Source organism: Mus caroli, unplaced genomic scaffold, assembly GCF_978045245.1.
Source record: "Mus caroli unplaced genomic scaffold, Mus_caroli_1 scaffold_3, whole genome shotgun sequence".
NCBI lineage: Eukaryota > Metazoa > Chordata > Mammalia > Rodentia > Muridae > Mus > Mus caroli.
Genome location: NW_028227258.1, coordinates 119,826 through 140,487, shown reverse-complemented (window position 1 = coordinate 140,487; position 20,662 = coordinate 119,826). Strand labels below are relative to the sequence as shown.

At 37.7% G+C, this 20,662-nt stretch overlaps 1 protein-coding gene across 3 annotated transcripts in view; it reads left to right on the top strand.

Moving 5' to 3' along the window:
• The first annotated feature begins 7,626 nt into the window (after positions 1-7,626).
• The window catches only part of Wls (Wnt ligand secretion mediator), a 113,074-nt gene continuing 100,038 nt past the window's right edge, over positions 7,627-20,662 (top strand). For 2 of the 3 annotated variants that reach the window (XM_021158505.3, XM_021158504.3), the window contains exon 1: positions 7,627-7,961. In XM_021158505.3, coding sequence (XP_021014164.1) covers positions 7,856-7,961 — 106 coding nt within the window. In that variant the 5' untranslated portion in view covers positions 7,627-7,855. Of the gene's footprint in view, positions 7,962-16,548; positions 16,630-20,662 lie in introns of all 3 variants that reach the window. The other variant, XM_029475585.2, reaches the window with a different exon arrangement.

The window sequence follows — 20,662 nt, the reverse complement described above, 5'->3', positions numbered from 1 at the left end:
TAGCAAATCTCTTTTTTCTATGCCAAACATGTGACATCTTACAAACATACAACATATATGGGCAAAAGGAAAAGTATCATTGAAACATTTGGGTTTCAATTATATATAATTCAGAAGTATGTTATATATCAGAAATAGTGATTTTTTTCCTCATAAATTGTTACTTACGATGGATATTTATAGCATCTATAGAAATGGCTTAGCAAAAAAAAAAATGCACTGTTAAAGCCAATGACCTCATTTTGATCCCTAAAACCAATAGGTAGAAAGTCAGAACTGATTTCCATATATTGTCCTCTGATCTCTACACACATGCTTTGGCACAATCCCACACATAAATACTCATGACACACATAACAATCAGTAAATAAACTAAATATCTGTAAAGTATCTAGAACTCTTAAGCAAAGAAGAATTCATACCATGACCAAAATATATAAAAATATAGGAATCAATTTATACATTACTTGAGTCAAAATTAATTTTATGTGCATATATTCTGCTAATGTTTATTTTTCAAAGGTGCATCCAACACACTGGGATTGTGCTTAACAATTACTTGTATGGGTCACTTAACTTGAAAACTTAGTCTTCACCTTGGAACAACCCTTAGCAGAAAATTACTGCCAAAAAGGAAGAAATGTCAATACTTTAGGTTTTACTGGAGGAAATTTACTCTGAATGAGAGTCAAATCACAAGAAAGAGACAAGAGTGAGGCATATAAGTAGAGAAGAGGTCTACCATTTCTGAAATGATTGTCTCAGAAACAACAAGAAAGGTTCTCCTGGAACTCAGAGAGAGCAAGAATGAACATCCAGGGATGGTAGGGCTTGAGTTCTACTTACTTTCACAGCCTTGCATGGTATTTTAAGTTGTCGCTTTTTGTAAGTTCAAGATATAGCTAACATGAAGAAGAACAGAGCTGAGAATATGTCACAGAATCTTCTTAACATAAGTTACCTAGGAGCTACTGTTGAATTCTTTCAAATGCCTTCAAATTATACATTTGGTGACAAGATGAATGTTGTCTTGTATATACTTGAGAATTTCAGGCCCCTAGTTTTACTAGCAGTGTCTGGACCAATTGTCCTTTTAAAATTTCTGATAGAAAAACACATTTCATAGGATGGAATAGTTACATGGATTGATGGCACTATTTATGCATTTATCAGATTTGTTGGTATAAATAAGAACATTAATCATAGGGTTTCCTTGCTGCTTTAGCTGTTATTATCATTTCCAGTGCAAACTGTTAGCTTCCACTACATGGGGTGTGTAGAAATTACCTGCCCCGCCCCCCATTCTCAGCTCTCCAAGTTTCTTATAACCAATGCATAGAAGAAAAGGGAGAGTACTTTTGTGTATTCTACTCTCACATAATTCTTGTATTTCTGCTTTGTATTTCACTATATACTCCAAGTTGTACTTAGGAAACATTGCCTTTGGTGTACATACAGTAACTCTGAGCTACTCAGGAATGACTTTGGTAACAGTGGAGCTCTGGACTGTGCCTAAACTAGTTTTCCCTTGCTAAGGCATGAATTATGACTGTCTAAGGTATACTTCCTGTCATTAACCATCTGTGTGTCAGGAAGGAGTTTTCTGAGTTTCTGAACAGCTAAGGACCAAACCTTGTCCATTTATTCACACATTCACAGAATCTATACAGTAACTTTGTGCCATGGTGCAGGGTACTGTTGGTCAGCAGCACACATGTCCCTGTGTACTGCTGCCACACATAGGGAGAAACAGAGAGAGGATCTGTGAGATGGAATAGTACAGAGGTTCTGGAGAGGTCAAATAACAATAGGATGTTAGGGAGCAATTTGTATCCTTACATGATAATAAAGAGTAAGGCTCCACTTCTACTCAAGTAACCCAACACAGACAATCTGAGACTTTGGAGGCACACAAGCTTTCTACTTCAGCCTCTTTCAAGCCTGGGAAACAACAAAAGGCGGCTACTTAAAGCTGCTGGCTGCATCACACTAAGAGGCTTCTGGAAACCTATAAAGTTTTTTTTTTTTTTAACCTGCCCTTCTAGGTTGCCTGGGTTCAAAGAGGTAATTTAATAAGAGAGACTATAATTAGGTGATTTATGGTTTGTTTTGTTTTGTTCTGCTCTCTGGGAACAGAAACTACCTCCCTTATAATTGCAACATTTTTTAAATGCCTACTCTGTGTTTGGCACAATCACATTATTTTCTTTAATGTTCATCATTACTTATGTTTGGTATTATTGATATTTTTAAATAGTTGAGAAAAGAGAAATTAAAGAAAATGTTTAAAAGGTAGGTCATATCCTGTGTTATATAACCAGTAAGACATAAGGCTAGAACTAAATAAAGCTAATGTCATGAATAAATATGAAAAGTGAATGGAAAGCCAAAATGGAAATCTTATGATGGGAGTGAGGTCTAAAGGGGGAAGAGACTGAGGTGGATATTAAACAATTTCATATGAAGATTATGTTGAACTATTTTTATTTCAAGAGTTCCTTTCTAAAGTTAGTGTGTGAAAGGATGCACTAGGAAAAATCCTTTATTTACATATAAAATAAGACAATTGAGTAGGGGGGTAACACTGAATAGCAAAGTGTGAACTCATAGTGAGGCTCATTCACACACACACAAATAGAAAATATCACCAACGGGAAGCTATATGGATGTTTTTATGGATAAAAACTACCACAGTAAAAACAGAAGCTCCAGAATGGGTTACTATTCTTGTTAGATTCCTCCAGGAAGTAAATTAGGTTTTTAAAGAGGTGTATTTAATTATTTTAGATCTCCACAGATCATCTTCTGCAAAGAAAATAACAACATCACACTGCTCTTGGCTCCTGAAAGATGGACCTGAACCTTTCTCTGTGCCAGGAGGTGTGCTACAATCAGTCATTGTCTTCTGTTTAAGGAGCTTTCAAGAAAGTCATGATCACAAAAACAACTGGGCGGGGTGGCACATGCCTTTAATCCCAGGCAGAGGCAGGAGGATTTCTGGGTTCGTGGCCAGCCTGGTCTACAGAGTGAGTTCCAGGACAGCCAGGGCTATACAGAGAAACCCTGTCTCAAAAAGCCAAAACCAAAAGAAAAAAAAAAAAAAAACACCACAAGTATAAAATATACCCTAGTGCATAGGGATCATATAAGAAGTTAGCTAATAAACTCCTTATGGGAACTGAAGTGAGGAGATTTTATCTATCCTCAGTTAGATATTCATCAGCAAAGATATATTTCACATCTCTTTGACTTTCCATATGCCAAAGATTCAAATAAAATAATAAATAACAAGACTATTGGAGTTGGATTTTGTACTTTATTCTATCTTTTTCAAAATTTTTATTTAATATGTTTTGAATGTATTACTACGTACCTTAAATATTCAGTACCTATGGATCCCCTGGACCTGGATTTTTAGACAGTTGTCAGACATTATGTAGATGCTGGGAATTAAACTGGGGTCCTCTGGAAGAGTAGCCAGTACTCTTAATTGATGAGCCACCTCTCTAACCCATCTGTTGTTGTTTGCTTGCTTGTTTGTTTATATGAGTGTATGTGCATGTGTGGCATGGGACAGGGGGTACAGATGCCCATGGAGACTAAAAGAGGGCATTGGATTCCCTGAAGCTAGAATTAGAAGCAGCTGTGAGATATCCACCTTGAGTGTTGCAAACCAAACTCAGTTTCTTTGAAAAGGTGGCAAATGCTTTTAACTATTTAACTACCTCTCCAGACCCTATACTGCTTTCTGGAATCATCTCTCTGATGACTCAAAATAAACATTTCCTTGATGGATGGGGGCAACTGTGTGTGTACATGTATGTGTTTAGGGGTGATGGTTACATACCCACGCACATATGTACAGAGGCTAGTGGAGAACATGCATGTCTTGCTCTATAACTCTTAATCCTCATCCCCTTGACAAAGGGTCTCCCACTGTACTTGGAGCCAGGCTGGTAGCTAGCAAGCCCCAATAATATCCTTTTCTCTGCCTTCTACAGTGCAAGAGTTACAGGCATGTACATCCATAATTGGTTTTGGTTTTGGTTTGGTTTTGTTTTGCTTTGTTTTTAATCTATATGCTAGGGGTTCAAACTCAGGTCATTCATACTTTCTCTTACACACTGAGCCATCTCTCTCTGTTTCAGGGAGCAATTTTTAGGATATAATGCTTTTGTGTTAGCATCCACTAAGTAGTGTTCATAATTTTGTATTAAATATTGCTTTTTTTTTACAAGTACTATTGTCAAGTGGAAATAATCTTCTGGTCATCTTCAAAAGTGTGCTTCAAAAAGTGTGTTTGTAGGCTGGTTGTGGTGACACACACTTGTAATATCATCATCTAGGAGTCCAAAACAAGAAGGTCATGAGTATACAGCAACTTTAATAAATAGCAAGATAATACTTATTAAAAATGTATTCATAACATGATCAAATGTTATATCTGAGAAACAACTAATCTCTGATTCACCTTACTAGTTTCTTTTTTAAGAGAAAAACTCATATATCTTAGGCTGGCCTCAAATTCCATATATGAAGGATGACTTCTGATCTTCTTGATCTTCCCTGTTGAGTGCTGGGATTACAGATGTGTGCCACCATACCCAGTTTATGCACTGCTGGGATTAAAACTGGGGTTTTGTGCATGCTCAGAAAGCACCAGAGTTTCTAGCTTTCTTTTTCAGATCAAGATTATTGATTCAATTGTTGTGTCCTCTTATACTAATAAGTGTCTATACCTTGTAAGAACATACCATAAGCTTGGTATTATTATCATTTTTCTTTTATAGGTGAGAACATTGAGCCTTGGAGCTCACTATTAACTATAATGTACTGTAGTTTCACACAGCAGGGGCAGGAATCTAGATTCCACTCCAGACCTATCAGGAAAAACATTTAAGCTTTTTTTCTACATATTCATGTTATCAAATTGGGAAATGAAGTTTGATAGTCATTATTAATATTTACAAAGACAACAGAAACTGAAATTTAAAAGCATCTCATGGAGAAACTCCTATCATAAAACCCACTTTATGAGAAAAGAATAACACATTTACTCAAAGCTTTCCATTATATATGCAAAGAAACCTCCCTATTCAAGATCAATGATACATGGAAGGTAACTGTAATGGTTTGAAAGAGATTGCCTCCATAGGCTTATGTATCTAAACACTTGGTTCTCAATTGGTAGAACCTTTTGTTCTGTTTTGTGTTGTTTTGTTTTGTTTTGGGAAGGAGGAAGAAATGTGGTCTTATCAGAGAAGAGTTTTCACCAGGGGTAGGATTTGAGGTTTCAAAAGGCTCAGGGAGTCCCTGTTGTCTTTCCCTCACCCTCCTACTTGGGAATCAACTGTTCCTTTGCCATACCTTTACTCTAAAATCATGAACTCTCACTCACTGGCACTGTAAGTCCATATAAACTCTTTATTCTAGAAATTGCCAAAGTCATGATGTGTTATCATGGAAATAGAAAAGAAACTAAGACTCGATCTGATTTTATGCTTAGGCTTGATGAAGCAGGGACAGTGAAATAAAGAGATGATTCTTAAAGGGCCATGAGCCAATAGAAATGAACACTTCAGTTTTAGCAATCCCATTATCCAGTGTCTAGCAGGATCCCTATGGAATAAGGATAAAAATTTCTTCCTCCCTTCCCTCCTTTTTCCTTTTCCTTCCTTCTTTTTCTCTTCTTCTTCTTCTTCTTCTTCTTCTTCTTCTTCTTCTTCTTCTTCTTCTTCTTCTTCTTCTTCTTCTTCTTCTTTCTTCTTCTCTCTCTCTCTCTCTCTCTCTCTCTCTCTCTCTCTCACACACACACAGCAATTACAATTTGGAAAACCATTATACAGTGAATCACAACTATCCTGTAGTTCCTTCAGAATACTTTTGAAGTTTTGGTATAATCTCTAGTGCTCAGGAAGGAAAAGAAAACACATTAAGATTGTAAGTAAATGTTGGACAAGTAACTGAAGGAATAAACAATATTTAAAAGACAGCTACAGCCCTGGAACTGTTAAGGTCTTCTGGAGACCAAGGAAATGAAATAGTTTTATGTAGATGCAACCTGGTATCTGTCTTAAGGAGTATTGGATTTAGTTCTAGGGGAATAAGATTGGCCTTGTTTTTGTAGCGTATCTTACCTATAAGGCAATTATAGGTGTTATCTATAAGCAATGCAGGTGCAAGATTAGATCAGAAGAGGACAGTAAATAGTTCCTCCACAGGAAGATGACAAGGAGCAAGAAATCAGGTATGCTGGTGGCTTTGGAAACCTGTACTGGGAGGCCAGGAGGTACCTTTATAAAGCTAATGTGTGATTTGAGTTGCATTGGCTAAATAGACAGTTTACGAAACATGGAAAAACCAGGCCTTGGAGTTTGGGTCAAACTTATCAAGAAATCTCTTAAGATCACCACTTTTCCTTGGATGTAGTGTATCAATATAAGTAAATCTCTCAAAGAGCTAACATTCTCTTTCCTCCTCTGCCTTCCATGGGGTTTGAATCTAGGACCTCAGACCAAGTTAAACAAGAGGTCTCATCCCCAGATCACTTTTTAGGTTTTATTTTGAGACAGGGTCTCTAAAATTATCCAGGTTGGTCTTAAATTACTAATCCTCCTGACTCAGCCTCCTAGTAGCTGTGACCACCCACCTGAAACTCTAACTGGTACTATTTAACATGTATACTACCTACCCAACTAAAGTCCTTTAGGCTTTTGAAATGCAAGCTGTGGGCTTGCTTAAACATTCACTCATTTATTCATTCCACCAAAGTTCATGCATGGTCTCCTAGTGTGAGAATTTTGTTAGGCACTGAGGGGTGGGGGGTGGGGGCGGATACAAAGAGAATTGAACCTGGTCCCAGTCTCCCAGAAATTTACAGCTTAGTAATAGAAACAAATGTGCATTCATAAGACCTTGTAGAAGGTGAAATTGTGAGAGCAGGATTGGAGGGGATCAACCCTTGGAACATAAAGGTGATGTGAAAAACAAAACAAGGGTTTTAAAACAAGTCGGGTTTTCAATGAACTTTAAAGCGTTTTGGTAATAGTCAACACCAAGACTGGCAGTCCAGGGTAGAGTAAGGAACAGACGTTTGATTTGTCTGGATAATAAGACTCTTGAAGGGCCGTGTAATAAGGAATTTAGCGGGTTATAATTCCAGGATAGGGCAAGGCAGAAGGTACCAGAACAGAGACCTTATTTTTTCTCTTTATACTTTGACTTAACTTCACTAGAATCTTTTTTTAAAATTCATCTCTTTCCTAGCGTTCAAATGGTTGGTGGTGGGGTGGGTTCAACATGTAAGTTAAGGGTTTGCAAAGAGGCCCATGAGTAACTTAAATCCCATACTTTGGGAAACAGAAAAGGAAACATGGTAGAGACTGTGTATGCCAAGCCCATTTAACAACACCAGCCACCCCTCCTCAAGATGCCAGCTGTTGCCGGGGCAAGCTGCAGGCCAGACCTGAGGGCGGGTAGCCAGAGCTGGCGGGAGCTGAGATCCCTGAACTGGCGGGCCAGGGTTGAGGAAGAGAGAGAGGGAGGGAGGGAGGGAGGAAGCGCGAGAGGGAGGGAGGAAGAAAGAGAGGGAGGCGTGTCATGTGATCCGCTTCCCTGCTTCTTTAAGCGTCCACTGGCTGCCGGGCGGCCGCAGTCTCAGCTCTGGGCATCTGGGGAGCCCAAGCGGCTTCGCCCAGGCATCCGCGCGGGCGCCTGCGGTCTGTCCCACCTCCTCTGCTATCGCACCCTTGAAGTTTTGCAGCACCAGGAAAAGAGGGCAAGGAAGAAGGAGAGGGGAAGCGAAAGCATACCCTAAAACATTTACTTAAAGGAGAAAAGAAAGGGGGTCGCAGAAATGGCTGGGGCAATTATAGAAAACATGAGTACCAAGAAGCTCTGCATTGTTGGAGGGATTCTTCTGGTTTTCCAAATCGTTGCCTTTCTGGTGGGAGGCTTGATCGGTAAGTGTGAGAGCTGCAAACTTTCCCCTTTCCCTTTCTTCGGCCCTTCCCTCTTTTGCCTCTTGGGCTACTTGTTACAGTATCGCTGCCTTGCCTCTATGATCTAATTAGTCCGGCTATTGTGCTTAAGAAAGCAGAGCTCCATGGGGCTCCATGGGGCACAATCCAGTCTAGTGGCAAAGAGAAAAGGAGGGGAAAAGTTTTGGCCTAGTTTCAGTATCCACTTGAAAGGCAGGAGGGGGTGGGGGTGGATCTTAAGCATGGCGACGGATCGCGAGGAAGTGCTGGGTCGCAAAGTTGATTGCTCCCCGTGCTCTTTCCCTCGCCCGCCCCCCTTTCCCTCTCGGTTCCCTTCCAATCAGCACCGGGAGGGCAACGTAATCGACTTTATTAGGAATAACAGGGGAGTCGGGAGCTAAGCCCTGTGCCAGCCGCGAGCTGTTACTGGCTGTGGCTTGTGTAAATGCATTAGGTTGTCTCGGCGAGGGACTAGAGCTGGTTTTAGGGTCTCAACCTTTAAGCCCTTGGCCTCCACGCCGCCACCCCACCCATCTCTGGCGGTGGACTTGTTTGAACTGAGGACTCATAGTAGAGTGGTTTGGGAGAGTCCTGGCCCTCTCAGCACGAACTTGGAGAGGGCGTAGGAGAAAGCCTGTCTGAAAGGTGTTGCTTTTGCCTCTTGTCCCCTCTGCCATCTCCCCTCCCCCTCTGCTTTGAGCCCCAAGATCCAGTGAGTCTGAAGCCTGAGGTCCTCCCCTGGCGCCAGGAGGACGTTTCCTGCTCCCTCCTGGGCTGCCCTCAGGTGACAGCTCCCAGGCGCCAGGGAGACTTTCTCAGTGCGCACCAAAAAAAAAAAAAAAAAAAAAAAAAAAAAAAAAAAAAAAAAGGGCTTCGAACCTAACTGACCTTCTGCCTTAGGATCCACTCGGAAAACTCAACTTACTCCTACTGTCTTTTCCACCTCATGTCCCTTTCTTCTCAAGGTTCCGGACATCCTTGGACAAACTTCAGTGCCAACTTCGGAGCGGGCGCTGCTGGGCAGCTTAGCTTCCTTGGGGCTGGCTGTTGCTCTTGGCTGGGTGGAAGAGCTCAAGCAGGGGTCTGTGCTTCTTGAGGGAGTCCCTGGGCAGCGCAGGAGCTCCCTTGAGAGGGTGAGAGTAGTGGGTACGGTGTTTTTCCTATAGACTAGGGTGTGTTGGGTTCGCATTCCAGAGTGTCTGGTAATGGCAATCTTTGTAACACCAGGCTAAGTGTTTTAAACAAAGGAGAGAAGGAGAAGCTTCAAGAAGGGAGTTCTGAGGAGGTGGAGTACACATTTCTAAGCCTCTGTCCTCCGTATGGGCAAAGCACACAGAAACACACACACACACACACACACACACACACACACACACACACACACACACACACTGCTTTTGTTTCGCTACGCCATGTACAATCTCTTTTTCTCTGTATTGGATTTTCCAGGCTCTTAATACTTCTCTGCTGGGAGCTGTAGGCAGAAGCAGTCTCAGTGATTACACCGCGGTTACAATTACACCTCTTGTTTCCCTTGATGAGCAGTTGCAGTTGGATGCTATTGGATCTTGTGTGATTTCAGTGGCAAACCATCATAAAATTTCTTGCACCTTGTGCTTTCAGGATTAAATTGGCCTATTATCCTTGCCTGACCTTCTCCTTTGAGGTTTTTTGCACACAGTAAACCATTACAGTTTCCTGTAGCTGCACCCCCACCCTACCCCACGAAGCTGATGTGGGCCCACACACCTCTTGGTTCCTGTAGTAGGTTCCCTATAGCACTCTGGAACTAACATGTTTTCTGGAACCTCACCATTACAGTGGAGATCTCAAAGGCCCCTGCAAGTGTTTGCTGGACATTAGAATTACCAGTTAGAGCAGTTGTTTGCTCAAATTAGGGTTGTTTGAAGTAGGTAAGTAGTAAGTAGTGCTAAGGTTGTTCCCATTCCACCCCATCAAAGGTAGAACTTGGTTAATGAAGCTGCAGGCCCTGCCTAAATAGATTTTCCTAACTTAATAAACCACTTTAGTTCTAACTTTTCTTAGAAAAGAAACATAACATTTCTTGGAGGAAATTTTTATATAACTTTACTTTGTATCACTGTTTTACTTTCCTTCTCTCCCAGCTGCAGTAATTGTTCTCAGTTCTGGTACTGAGACTGAACAGATTATATGTAGCCTACACTAAATAGTGTTTTAGTTTTTACTTCTTTCACTTGCAGAGTAGCATTTTTTTTATCTTAAATATATTAAGGTAACCTAGGCTCTCTTATGACCTAAATACAGGAAATGGATATTAACAAGAGGTGCATGCTATGTTTTCCACTCAGCTTCCCTAAATTGAAAGTAGATGAAGCTGTTCAGAGTGGACTAGTACAAGCAGTTCTTGAAATTACAGGAGCTAGAGCAGAACTCTACTATTCAATCCCACTGCTACTTATGGGGTAAGGCATATGACGATAAAGTAGTCTTCCTTCTGAACTGTAGCCACTCTGATACTTTTGGATCCATGCCCCTCCAAGAAACTCAGGGGAGAAAACTACTATGGGAAAGCTCCTCATTGGAAATACATGACATAAACAAAAACAAAAGTACTCATGCCCTAAATAGCCATAGCAAATCATGAATCTCAAAGTGGCCAGGCAAGCCACTTAACCAATAGACTTTTCTCCTTACTGGTAGATAAATGAGTTTAAGAACTCTTTCACCTCTGATTGTATAACTCTTTTAGTATTCAGAATTTCATATGACATTTGGATTAATATTCAGTTGTAGCCTCATAAAATCAAGGGGAAATTTTTAAAAGAAACCATAAAAGCAAATAGAAGGGATTTGGTTAGGTTTATTTCAAATCCCCTGTATCCTAAGGGCTTTCTTACCTAACTTGTTCATTTGCTTTCTGGCTGGCTTTGTGGTTTTCTTTTGGTCTGTATATATTGTTGGACTTTTGATAACTTGGGTAAGGAATATCATACTTGGTAGAACTTGGTAGACTTATAAATTTATTCATTTATGGTTTTGTTAAATATTTGAGACACTATAAATTAGATATCTTTTTATGCATTCAGTAAACTTCCTAAGTGGCTAGCTTTTTAGATGTATTTAATATTTAAGACCTCCAAAAAGGAAAACAAAATGTTTTGAAAGGTACAGCTTAATCTTACTTTCCTGAAAACCAGACCTGAAAAATACTAAAATAATTTTTCTTTGTTTTCATGCTTGATGAACTTAGTTTATGGAAAACCAGCTGTTGGGGTAGTAGAAGGAGTGAAAAGAGACCATGTGATGAAACAAGAGTACAGCCCACTAAAAATCACGAACTGGGGTATCTGGCTCATCATGTGTATGGACTCACCTCAGATTAATCATTTCTGGTGCTATGATGTTTGAAGAATCATGTTGCTGTTTCACCTAATTCTAAAATTATGAATAGAGCAGAGATCACAACTGGGCAGAATGGATTATGGTTAAATTATTTTAAGCAAATCTACTAATAAGAATATTTCAAACTTAAATTTCAAGTAAAAGTAAACAAATCACCTGTTATAATTTCTTTGGGAAGTTGCATTGTTCTGTCAAAAGTTACATGAGTGTTCTCCTTTTTAAATGCTGAAGATATAATAATGTGTTTAAGACATATATATGTACATATATAGTTATCACATTTTCTCAAATAGCCCTGTCAAGGATGCAGAACTCTCCATTATTCTGTTACTAAGTGGAAACTGTTGATGGTCTTGATTGTTATCCAGTCATATGAGCATTTGTCTGCTGTAGTTATTCATTTGAAAGTTGCATAAATTTGAAAAGTTAAATGAAATCGTGGATAAAAAGGGTGCATAGTTGTCAGTACATTAGATTTTAATTTTGCTGTATATAGTATATTTATTGCATATATTACATATATGTAATTACATATACTAAATATTAAATATATTGCATACAGTCTTGTATCCCAGGATGATTTCTCACTGGCTAAGGGTGATCTCCAACTTCTGATCTTCTTTCTACATCCCAAATTCTGGAAATACAGATATAGCTCACTACACCAGGCTATATCTTATGAGAATCTTGAAAAGTACTGATTGTTTCTTGGCTGATACTCATCATATTTTTCTGTATTTAGTTATTCTTTTTATTTTATAAAATTACATACCTAACCAAACTATACTTTTTCTTTATTAACTCTTAAAGTAATCATACAGCTGTAATTTATATAAATCCAGTGTGATCTCATAAATTTAAGCAGTTTTTCATTATTAAAACAACATTATTTAACTTTTAGAAAGCTAAACCTTGATTATAATAATGAGACAATGTTTGTGTTAATAGTTTCTAATTGTTCTCTCATCTGATTTACTAGCCTTTTCTAGCTTTCTAGTGCAAATTTTCTTTCCATAGTAAAAAGTGAGAAATATTTCCTTGACATAATTGTGAATAGTTTTGTGAGGCTTACAAATCCTTTGCCTATAAACTCTGCCTTATCTAGATGACATTTTATAATAATTTGGTTTGTACCTTTATGGTTTTAGTTTTATTTACTTACTTCCCATTTATTATTTTGTTTGCTTTTGAGACAATGTCTTGCTGGAGGGCATGGAGCTCCCTATATAGACCATGCCATATAGACATATCTACCTGCCTCTTGTTTCCCAAGTACTAGAATTAAGGGCAAGTGCTACCACTCCTGGCAACCCTTATTGTTAAATATGTACTGATCAGAAAAGATTCATATTTACCTCCCTCATAAAGTAGTTTTATATAATGTCCTTAGTTCAAAATTTGGTATACCACTGGCCTAATGTCCAAAGTACTTATCAAGGTCCATGGTATGCCTAGGACAGGACTATGAGGGAATATAGAGTCTAAATAAATTATATCCAGTGTGTGGATCTCAGCGGATAACTTGTGGAAGTTGGTTCTATCCTTCCACCATGTCGGCCCAGAGATTGAACTCTCATTAGACCCTTACGTGCTGAACTTTTCACTGGGCCATCACTGGTATTTTTGTACTCATTTTATTATGTAAATAAATCAAGATGCCAGTAGTTCTAGTAAATTTTCTCAAGATATTAACTGTCTCAGTCAAGTATGGAAGTAGACTGCAGTCAATCTGCTATCACAAACCAGAGTTAAACCATCCTGCATCAACCATGACTTTGGAATCTAAATAAAATTTTTTTAGGGTAGAGAGGTATAAAGAGGAACAGGAAACTGTAACTGATTTCTCATTGTTAATTTTTGAATAACATGGAAAGGAAGAATAATCTATATGATCAAAATGAAAGTCTAACTTTAGTACCAAACCAGTATCTTAGCAAGGCCAATGGAAGGTATCTTTTGGAGAAATTCAAACACCTTCTTATTCCTTTCTTACAAGTTCTATTAGGTCACCATAACTGTATGAATCATCTAATTGTCTGGGGAGCCTGGTTCATTAGCCAGAAAGAAAGATTGCTTGATTTTTATATTCCCCAGCTGGTAGTTTGAAATATTTATGTAGTTATATAAGAAGATTGGACTTTTTCAAAGAAAGACAAGAGATGGAATCACTGAAGATTAGAGAGGTATTTGAAAGGTATAGATGGCAGTAATGGCATCAGTTAAAACTTTAAAAAACAAAAAACAAAAAAGCCAGCCAGGCAGCAGTGGAACAGGCCTTTAATCCTAGCATTTGGGAGGCAGAGGCAGGTAAGTCTCTGAATACCAAGATAGCCTGATATACAAAGTTATTTCCAGGACACCCAGGTCTATACAGAGAAACCCTGTCCTGAAAAACCTACCAAACAAACAAAACAAAACAAAAAAAACAAACAACAACAAAAACAAAACAAAACAAAAAAACCCAAACCCCAAACAGAAAGTTCAAACCAACAACAACAACAAAGAAGCTAAACCAAACCAAATTATTTTCTAAAATGACAGTTTTTATGCCAGCATACAAGATTAACAACTCTCAGGAGTAGAAAATGCTAATAGACTATTATTTTAACATGGAAAAACTAAAGCTCCTGGCAACCCTTATTGTTAAATATGTACTGATCAGAAAAGATTCATATTTACCTCCCTCATAAAGTAGTTTTATATAATGTCCTTAGTTCAAAATTTGGTATACCACTGGCCTAATGTCCAAAGTACTTTTTTGATTTTGATAGAAACAGATTTAACAGATTTACACATTAGTTTCACTTGAGTATATCTCTCCTCTGAAATTTGGTGATCCTGGCCTAATATACAGGTGGTTCCTAAGTGTCTGATGGCAGTGGGAGGACAAGACTCGAAGATCATGAAATGTTTTGTGATGTTCTCTTTATTTTAGAGTTTAAAAAAATACTGAGACTCTTGTTTTATTCTTCAGCTCCTCAGCTTCTGTATCCAAGCTTTACATTCTATCCCTAACAAGTTTTATAGAGGATTAAAAGCAAGAATCATGTTAATGTCTGACTAGTAGCAAGTGTTTGCTTTACTGTGACTTTTGGGTGGCCGTGGAAAACATTTCAAAGGTATTGACTCATTTAATGCTCCTTATAATCCACAATTAACATTACTGCTACTTTCTCCAATTTTCAATTGAATCTCAGACCCACTTAAGGAACTTTTTTGAAATATGATATGAAAGCTCAATCTCCTTTTTTGTCTATTCCCTTCCTCAAGCTAAGTAAGCATTTCCATTGCTACCTGAGTACCAAAATGACTTAGCTACTTCCTAAACAAACAAACAAATTCCAATTCCTAACACACAACAGCTCTCATACTAGCCAATGTGATTATGACTGTGTTTATAACCCATCCTTGAGAAGGCTAAACCTGAGAAACTCGAATATTACCTTGGTGACAACAGCATTCAGCAAAGGGGCGATGAACATTACAGAAAACTTGAGAAGTGAGTGCCAAAGAGCGCCCCTTGGCTTCAGCCTTAACAACAGGTACTGAATGTAACTGTTAAAGAGGGCAGTACAGATATTGAAGGAGATGATAATGGAATATAGCTCAGAACAAAAGGAAATTTAGGGCTTGAGCAAACATCCCGTCATCCCTTCAGGATATAGCTAGTCTGGATTTCTCATACCTACGTTTTTCTTGCCACCCACTCCCCTATAAGCTAGCATTTCCATCTCCATGCCCATGTAAATCCATATAAGTACTTTCAACTGCAATTTTCTGTTGCCTTTTTTTCCTTCCAGCTGTATGCTCTTAATATCTTCAGACAAATGAGTGCTCTTTAAAAAAAAAGAAAAACCTAGCTCATGCAAATTATAGGGCTTTCTTAAACTTCTGGTTAATTCCCTTGCATAGCTCGGGGGCTTTATCCATGATGCATATGTCTAAGAAAGCAGAGGGAATTAAAAGAACAGATCAAGCCTACTATATTAGTTTTGGCAAGACATTACATTTTTTTCTTTAGAAAATAAATAATTATTCTGAAATGGTTGACTCAGTGGTTTTGGGATTCTACAATAATAAAACCAATCTCATAGACTGTACTGTAAATTCTTCCTCCCTTGTCTTTTCTTTTCTTGAACCAAACAGCTGTGAAGCAACATATAATTTAGTTGACATGATATAGACTTTCAGCCTCTCCCTACTTAGCATGTTTGCCTTCAGGTTATCACAACCAAAAAGGTGGGTTCTAACTTTGTTAAATCCAGCCTTTGCTGAAGGCACATATGCATTCTTGAAGTCCAGTTTCTTTTTAATCTACTTCTCAACTTGTTTTATGCTGTCCATTAGGCTGTAACTTGCCCTGAGTAGAAAGCCTCTAAGGAGAAAGACACACCCACATTCCTTTCTTTGCTCTGTTCTTTTAAGCTGGTTCTGTCCTGTATAAACCAGGATCCTGCTTTAGCTTTGCATTCCTAAGCTAAGTAGTTACAGATAAAATTCTTGAGAAGGCTATGAACAAGCTATCATTTACAGAAAACATGTCTCTACTTGGAAATGATCAGATTCTTTATATTGTTGAAGGTCAGGGATAGCTGCAACAGAAAACTGTGAAACCTGAGATATCTTTGTGTTTGTTTTAACCACTGGCTACATATAACCCACCACTCTTTAATATATGCTCAGGGCAACAGAGATTTGCTCTAAGAAAACATAATATTCCTATGTAATAGCCAATGAAAAGAAAGAAAAAGATAATTTGTTGATTTTAAGTGGAAGGAGCACTATTATCTTTCAATCAGCATTTGTTTCCCTTCCTTCTTTTCCTTCTTTCTCTTTTCTTTTTGCAGATACCAAAAAATCCCACCATTACTTTCTTTGCTTACTCCACTCATTCAAAAAAAATGTATTTTAGGAGAAGGATGAATATGACTGAAATTTTGATTAAATCCAGAGTTAGCATATCTATGAGACGGTAACTTATAAAGTAGGACTTATCCCAGCTTTGTCTAGGAAATCATTAACTCACCACACTAAGTGAGCTATTTGCTGATTATTTGGGTGTATTTCAGGACTCTTGAGAAATAGTTACTCATAAAACAACAGAATGTAGCAACAGGTTTCTTGTATGATGGTTTTTTTGTTTACTGAAAACTTGGGTTATAAAGGCCTTTATCTCAACACTCAGGAGGCTAAAGCAGAAGGATCACTGTTACTTGGGGAGTGACTTCAAGGCCAGCTTCAACAACTTAGTGGGACCCTGTCTCAAGTAAGTAAAAAGAAGACTGGAATTATAGCTCAATTATAGAACAATTGCCTATTATGTACGAGAAAATAAAAGAAAATGCACTAATCCTTCTGTTCAAAGTTTTTCTAGTTGTAGAAACTTCATTCTATCAACAAATAGTAGTGATTTAATTTATCTATTTGTTATCAGACTCTCTTTGTAGCCTAGACAAAACTTTAAGGTGTTGTAAAGTCTGTTTCCTTACCCTAAAGAATTTACAGGAATTTAAATTATAATATAACTTGTGAATTTGTTTAAAGTGTGCCTGCTAATAGGCAGTAATTTCTTTATGAGAGCCATTTTTCTGGATTAGAAGTTACCACTAAGTAACTGCTTAGCACACACATGTATACATTTGTATTCATTCTGTGTTCTCATTATTTTTTGCTTTTTGCTCCTCAGTTGATTAGGTTTTATTAGAAACCCAACAATACTGCTTTATGACCTTCCTAGAGGCATAGTCCCTGCTAACCAATAGAAGTATGGCATTTACATATTTGGTAATCACGGTGGTTCATTTATCTTTTAGTTTAGTTTTTAATAGCTTTCACAAGCTATTAAATTTTTTATCTTAATTTTTTTCTTTTTAATATTCTGACTTTGGGTTGAGGATACAATTCAGACAAGTCCATGAGTTAAATTGTCAGCACTCCTCTCAAAATCTAAAATCCTGGGCCAGTATAAATGGCTATTCATAGCATAAGAAAGCCTAGGTAACAAAACATTTAATGAAATTGTACTTACATGTTCCATATGTGCTTGTTAACAACACAAGCCTTAGCTGGTATTCTATTTTACAGTATAAAATTGGAGTCATCATCCATTATGACATTTTTTTCTCTTCTAAATTTGTAATATATGATAGAGACTTTTTTTTTCCAATTTTTTATTAGGTATTTTCTTCATTTACATTTTAAATGCTAACCCCCAAGTCCCCCAAACCCTCTCCCACCCCGCTCCCCTACCCACCCACTCCTACTTCTTGGCCATGGTGTTCGCCTATACTGGGGCATATAAAGTTTGCAAGACCAAGGGGCCTCTCTTCCCAATGATGGCCGACTAGAGACTTTTGATCATCGAATTTGAGGGGAAAAGATGATCTTTGACTAATGCAATATTAGCTATTGGAGTATAATTAGAACTATAGAGCTGTATTGTCAGATTTTTTTTTGTGGTGATACTAGAGGCATGTGCATGCTAGGTAAGTACTCTACCAGTATACATCTCTACCACCATATGAATTTTAAAATAAGAATAATATAAACTATAAGATATTATATAAGATAAACCATATAAAACTTTAAGCTCCACTTTGATGTGTAGTTGTTACCATAGTCAAGTACAATATAAGTACCAGGAATATGGTCAAAGAAATGCATAGATAAATAGAGGCTGAAAGTCTATATGATGTCAACTAAATTATATGTTGCTTCACAACTGTTTGGTTCAAGAAAAGGAAAGACAAAGGAGGAAGACTTTGTACTTATTGCAAAAATATAAAAAATGTACATCTTGGGCTGGAGAAATGGCTCAGCAGGTAAGAGCACTGAATGCTCTTCCAAAGGTCATGAGTTCAAATCCCAGCAACCACATGGTGGCTCACAACCATCTGTAGTAACATATGATGCCCTCTTCTGGTGTGCCTGAAGACAGCTACAGTGTACTTACATAAATAAATAAATCTTTAAAAAAAATGTACATCTTTAAAGTCTGCCCCATATTTTCTAGTATGGTATTACAGGCTATACTTTCATTGTTTAAACAAAAATACGGCTATTATTTTTTCTCTTGAATAGGTTAACAAAAGTTCACGCATATCTTCATGGTATGTATACTTGGGCAGGTATAAACTTGTACTATTTTTGGAGTTGAAAAGGGACCTTCTCTTGAACATGGGTTGAACCAAGCTTTTTGGTCACTGTTCTTGATCATTCCCAGATGTTTATGTGTTTTTATCTTTCATTGGTCTTAAACACAGATAAAGGAAGGTTGTCTATGCTTGACAATTAAGTATAAAGGGAATATGCTCTACTGAATATATTTACAAAGTTTGATAATCAAGTAGAGAAGCTGAATGATAGTGGACAACATAAATATGTTTCTTCTGCTTTACCAGGGCTGTTCTAAAGAGACTTATTTTAGATGTATTTCTTCTGCTTCACCAGGGTTGTTCTAAAGGGACTTATTTTAGATGTGTTTCTTCTGCTTCATGAGGGCTGTTCTGAAAGGACTTATTTTAGAAGCCCCACAGTTTGACTACAAACTCTTAAAAATGGGAATTTGTTTTTCTACTTTTCTAAGAATTTTGCAGACATTCGGTTGTTCCTTGAGACTGACAGATTAAATTTTAAAAGGTGTTTAAAATTTAAACTTAATTATTTGTTATGCTGGGGATTGAACAGATTCTCTGGGTATGCTAAGCAAGCACTCTACTGGGGAGCTATAACTCCTAAATTGTGAGTTCAAGTCCTGGTTCCATGTACTGATTATGCAACCTTGAGTAATCAGAAATTGAAAGTATTTTTTGAAGGCGGTAAAGCAGGACTCAGCAGACTTATTTTTATAAGATTGCTATTAAGATGTAAAATAAGATGTTAAAAGACTTCAGTATAAGGTTTTTCAAGTAGTGAATACTTAAAATTAAATAATGACTATTTTATTGATAATCTTAATCCCTTCACCCAATGTCCTTGGGAAGCTGCTGTAAATATCTCTGAGATTTGAATGGTCCTATAGTGTTGTATCTGGTAAAAAAGAAATAAATTTTCTGTCTCCTACTTAAATTTTTGATTAGGAATATAATAACATTAAAGAAATTAAAAGTAATAAAAAGAGAAAAAAATATTTCTGAAACATCATTTTAATGCAACAGTTTTGTTTAATTTTTTTTTCACCTGTTATCTAAAATTCAGCCTCACTAAGTAGAGACACTTAACAGAGGCTTTCTGTTGTCTTTCTGCCAGATGCACATTTACTTTAGAAATTTAGCAATTCCTCCTCCTTCCTTAAAGCTCTGTTCTTCTAAACTCAAGATTGCTATTGAGCCATTGAACCATGGGAAATTCATTTTCAAAATCTGCTTAATTGCTGTGAGACTTTAATTTGTTCTGGATGATGGTGCTAATGTCTGGGAACTGGGACTGAAGCCCTCCGAAGTTGTTAATTTAATCAACCGCTGTGCCCTTGCCTAATGAAGGGGGCACCAGATCCTCCTCACAAAGAGCCTGGATCCCTCCTGACCACCTCCTTCATGATGAATAACAGAAGCCCCACAGTCAGGTTGAGCACTTGGGGCAAATTATCAGGATGTCAGTCCCCATTATCTGAAATCCTAGACTGAACTTTCTCAAAAACTATTAAGTAGATTTTATATAGGAACTTAGGAGTTTCTAAGGTAGGGTTTCTTGTGTGCTTGTGTCCATATCTGCTAATTCGAAAAATTCTTTAAATCATTGAGGTTTTGTTGCAGCTGGCATATAATCTGCAAGATCATAAACATCATCTCAGACTGCAGAGTTACCTGTTAATCACTCAACTTTTCCATGGCTAGACTGGTGAACGCTTGCTCTGGCCTCATGATAAATTAGCTTGTTTATTCCTCTTCTGCTTATTTCTATCCTGCTGTTGGTTAGTGTAATGAAGCAGAAGCCTATTGTGTATGTTCATTGGGTAGCAATCCTCTGGCACCAAAGAGGGTAATTGAGTAGAAAGGCGGATGCTGTTGGTGCATGGGAGAAGCTAACACCACATGAGGTCACCAGGCTTCCAGCTTTAACCAATGTGGACACAATGCAATTGAGATTCTGAAAAGGGTTTGTTTATAGTGTGAGAGTAAGGGTCAGTAGTTAATTTGAAATGCTGTAGGTGTGTTTTCCTTGAACCAAGAAGGTACAGAGCATGTGTCATGGAAGATTGTAAATATCCTCTGGGGCCGGGAAGGGGAGTAGAGTTGGGGGAGGGATTTAAGACAAAGTGTCCTTAAAAGTTCTAATATACTTATTATCCACCTCTCTGT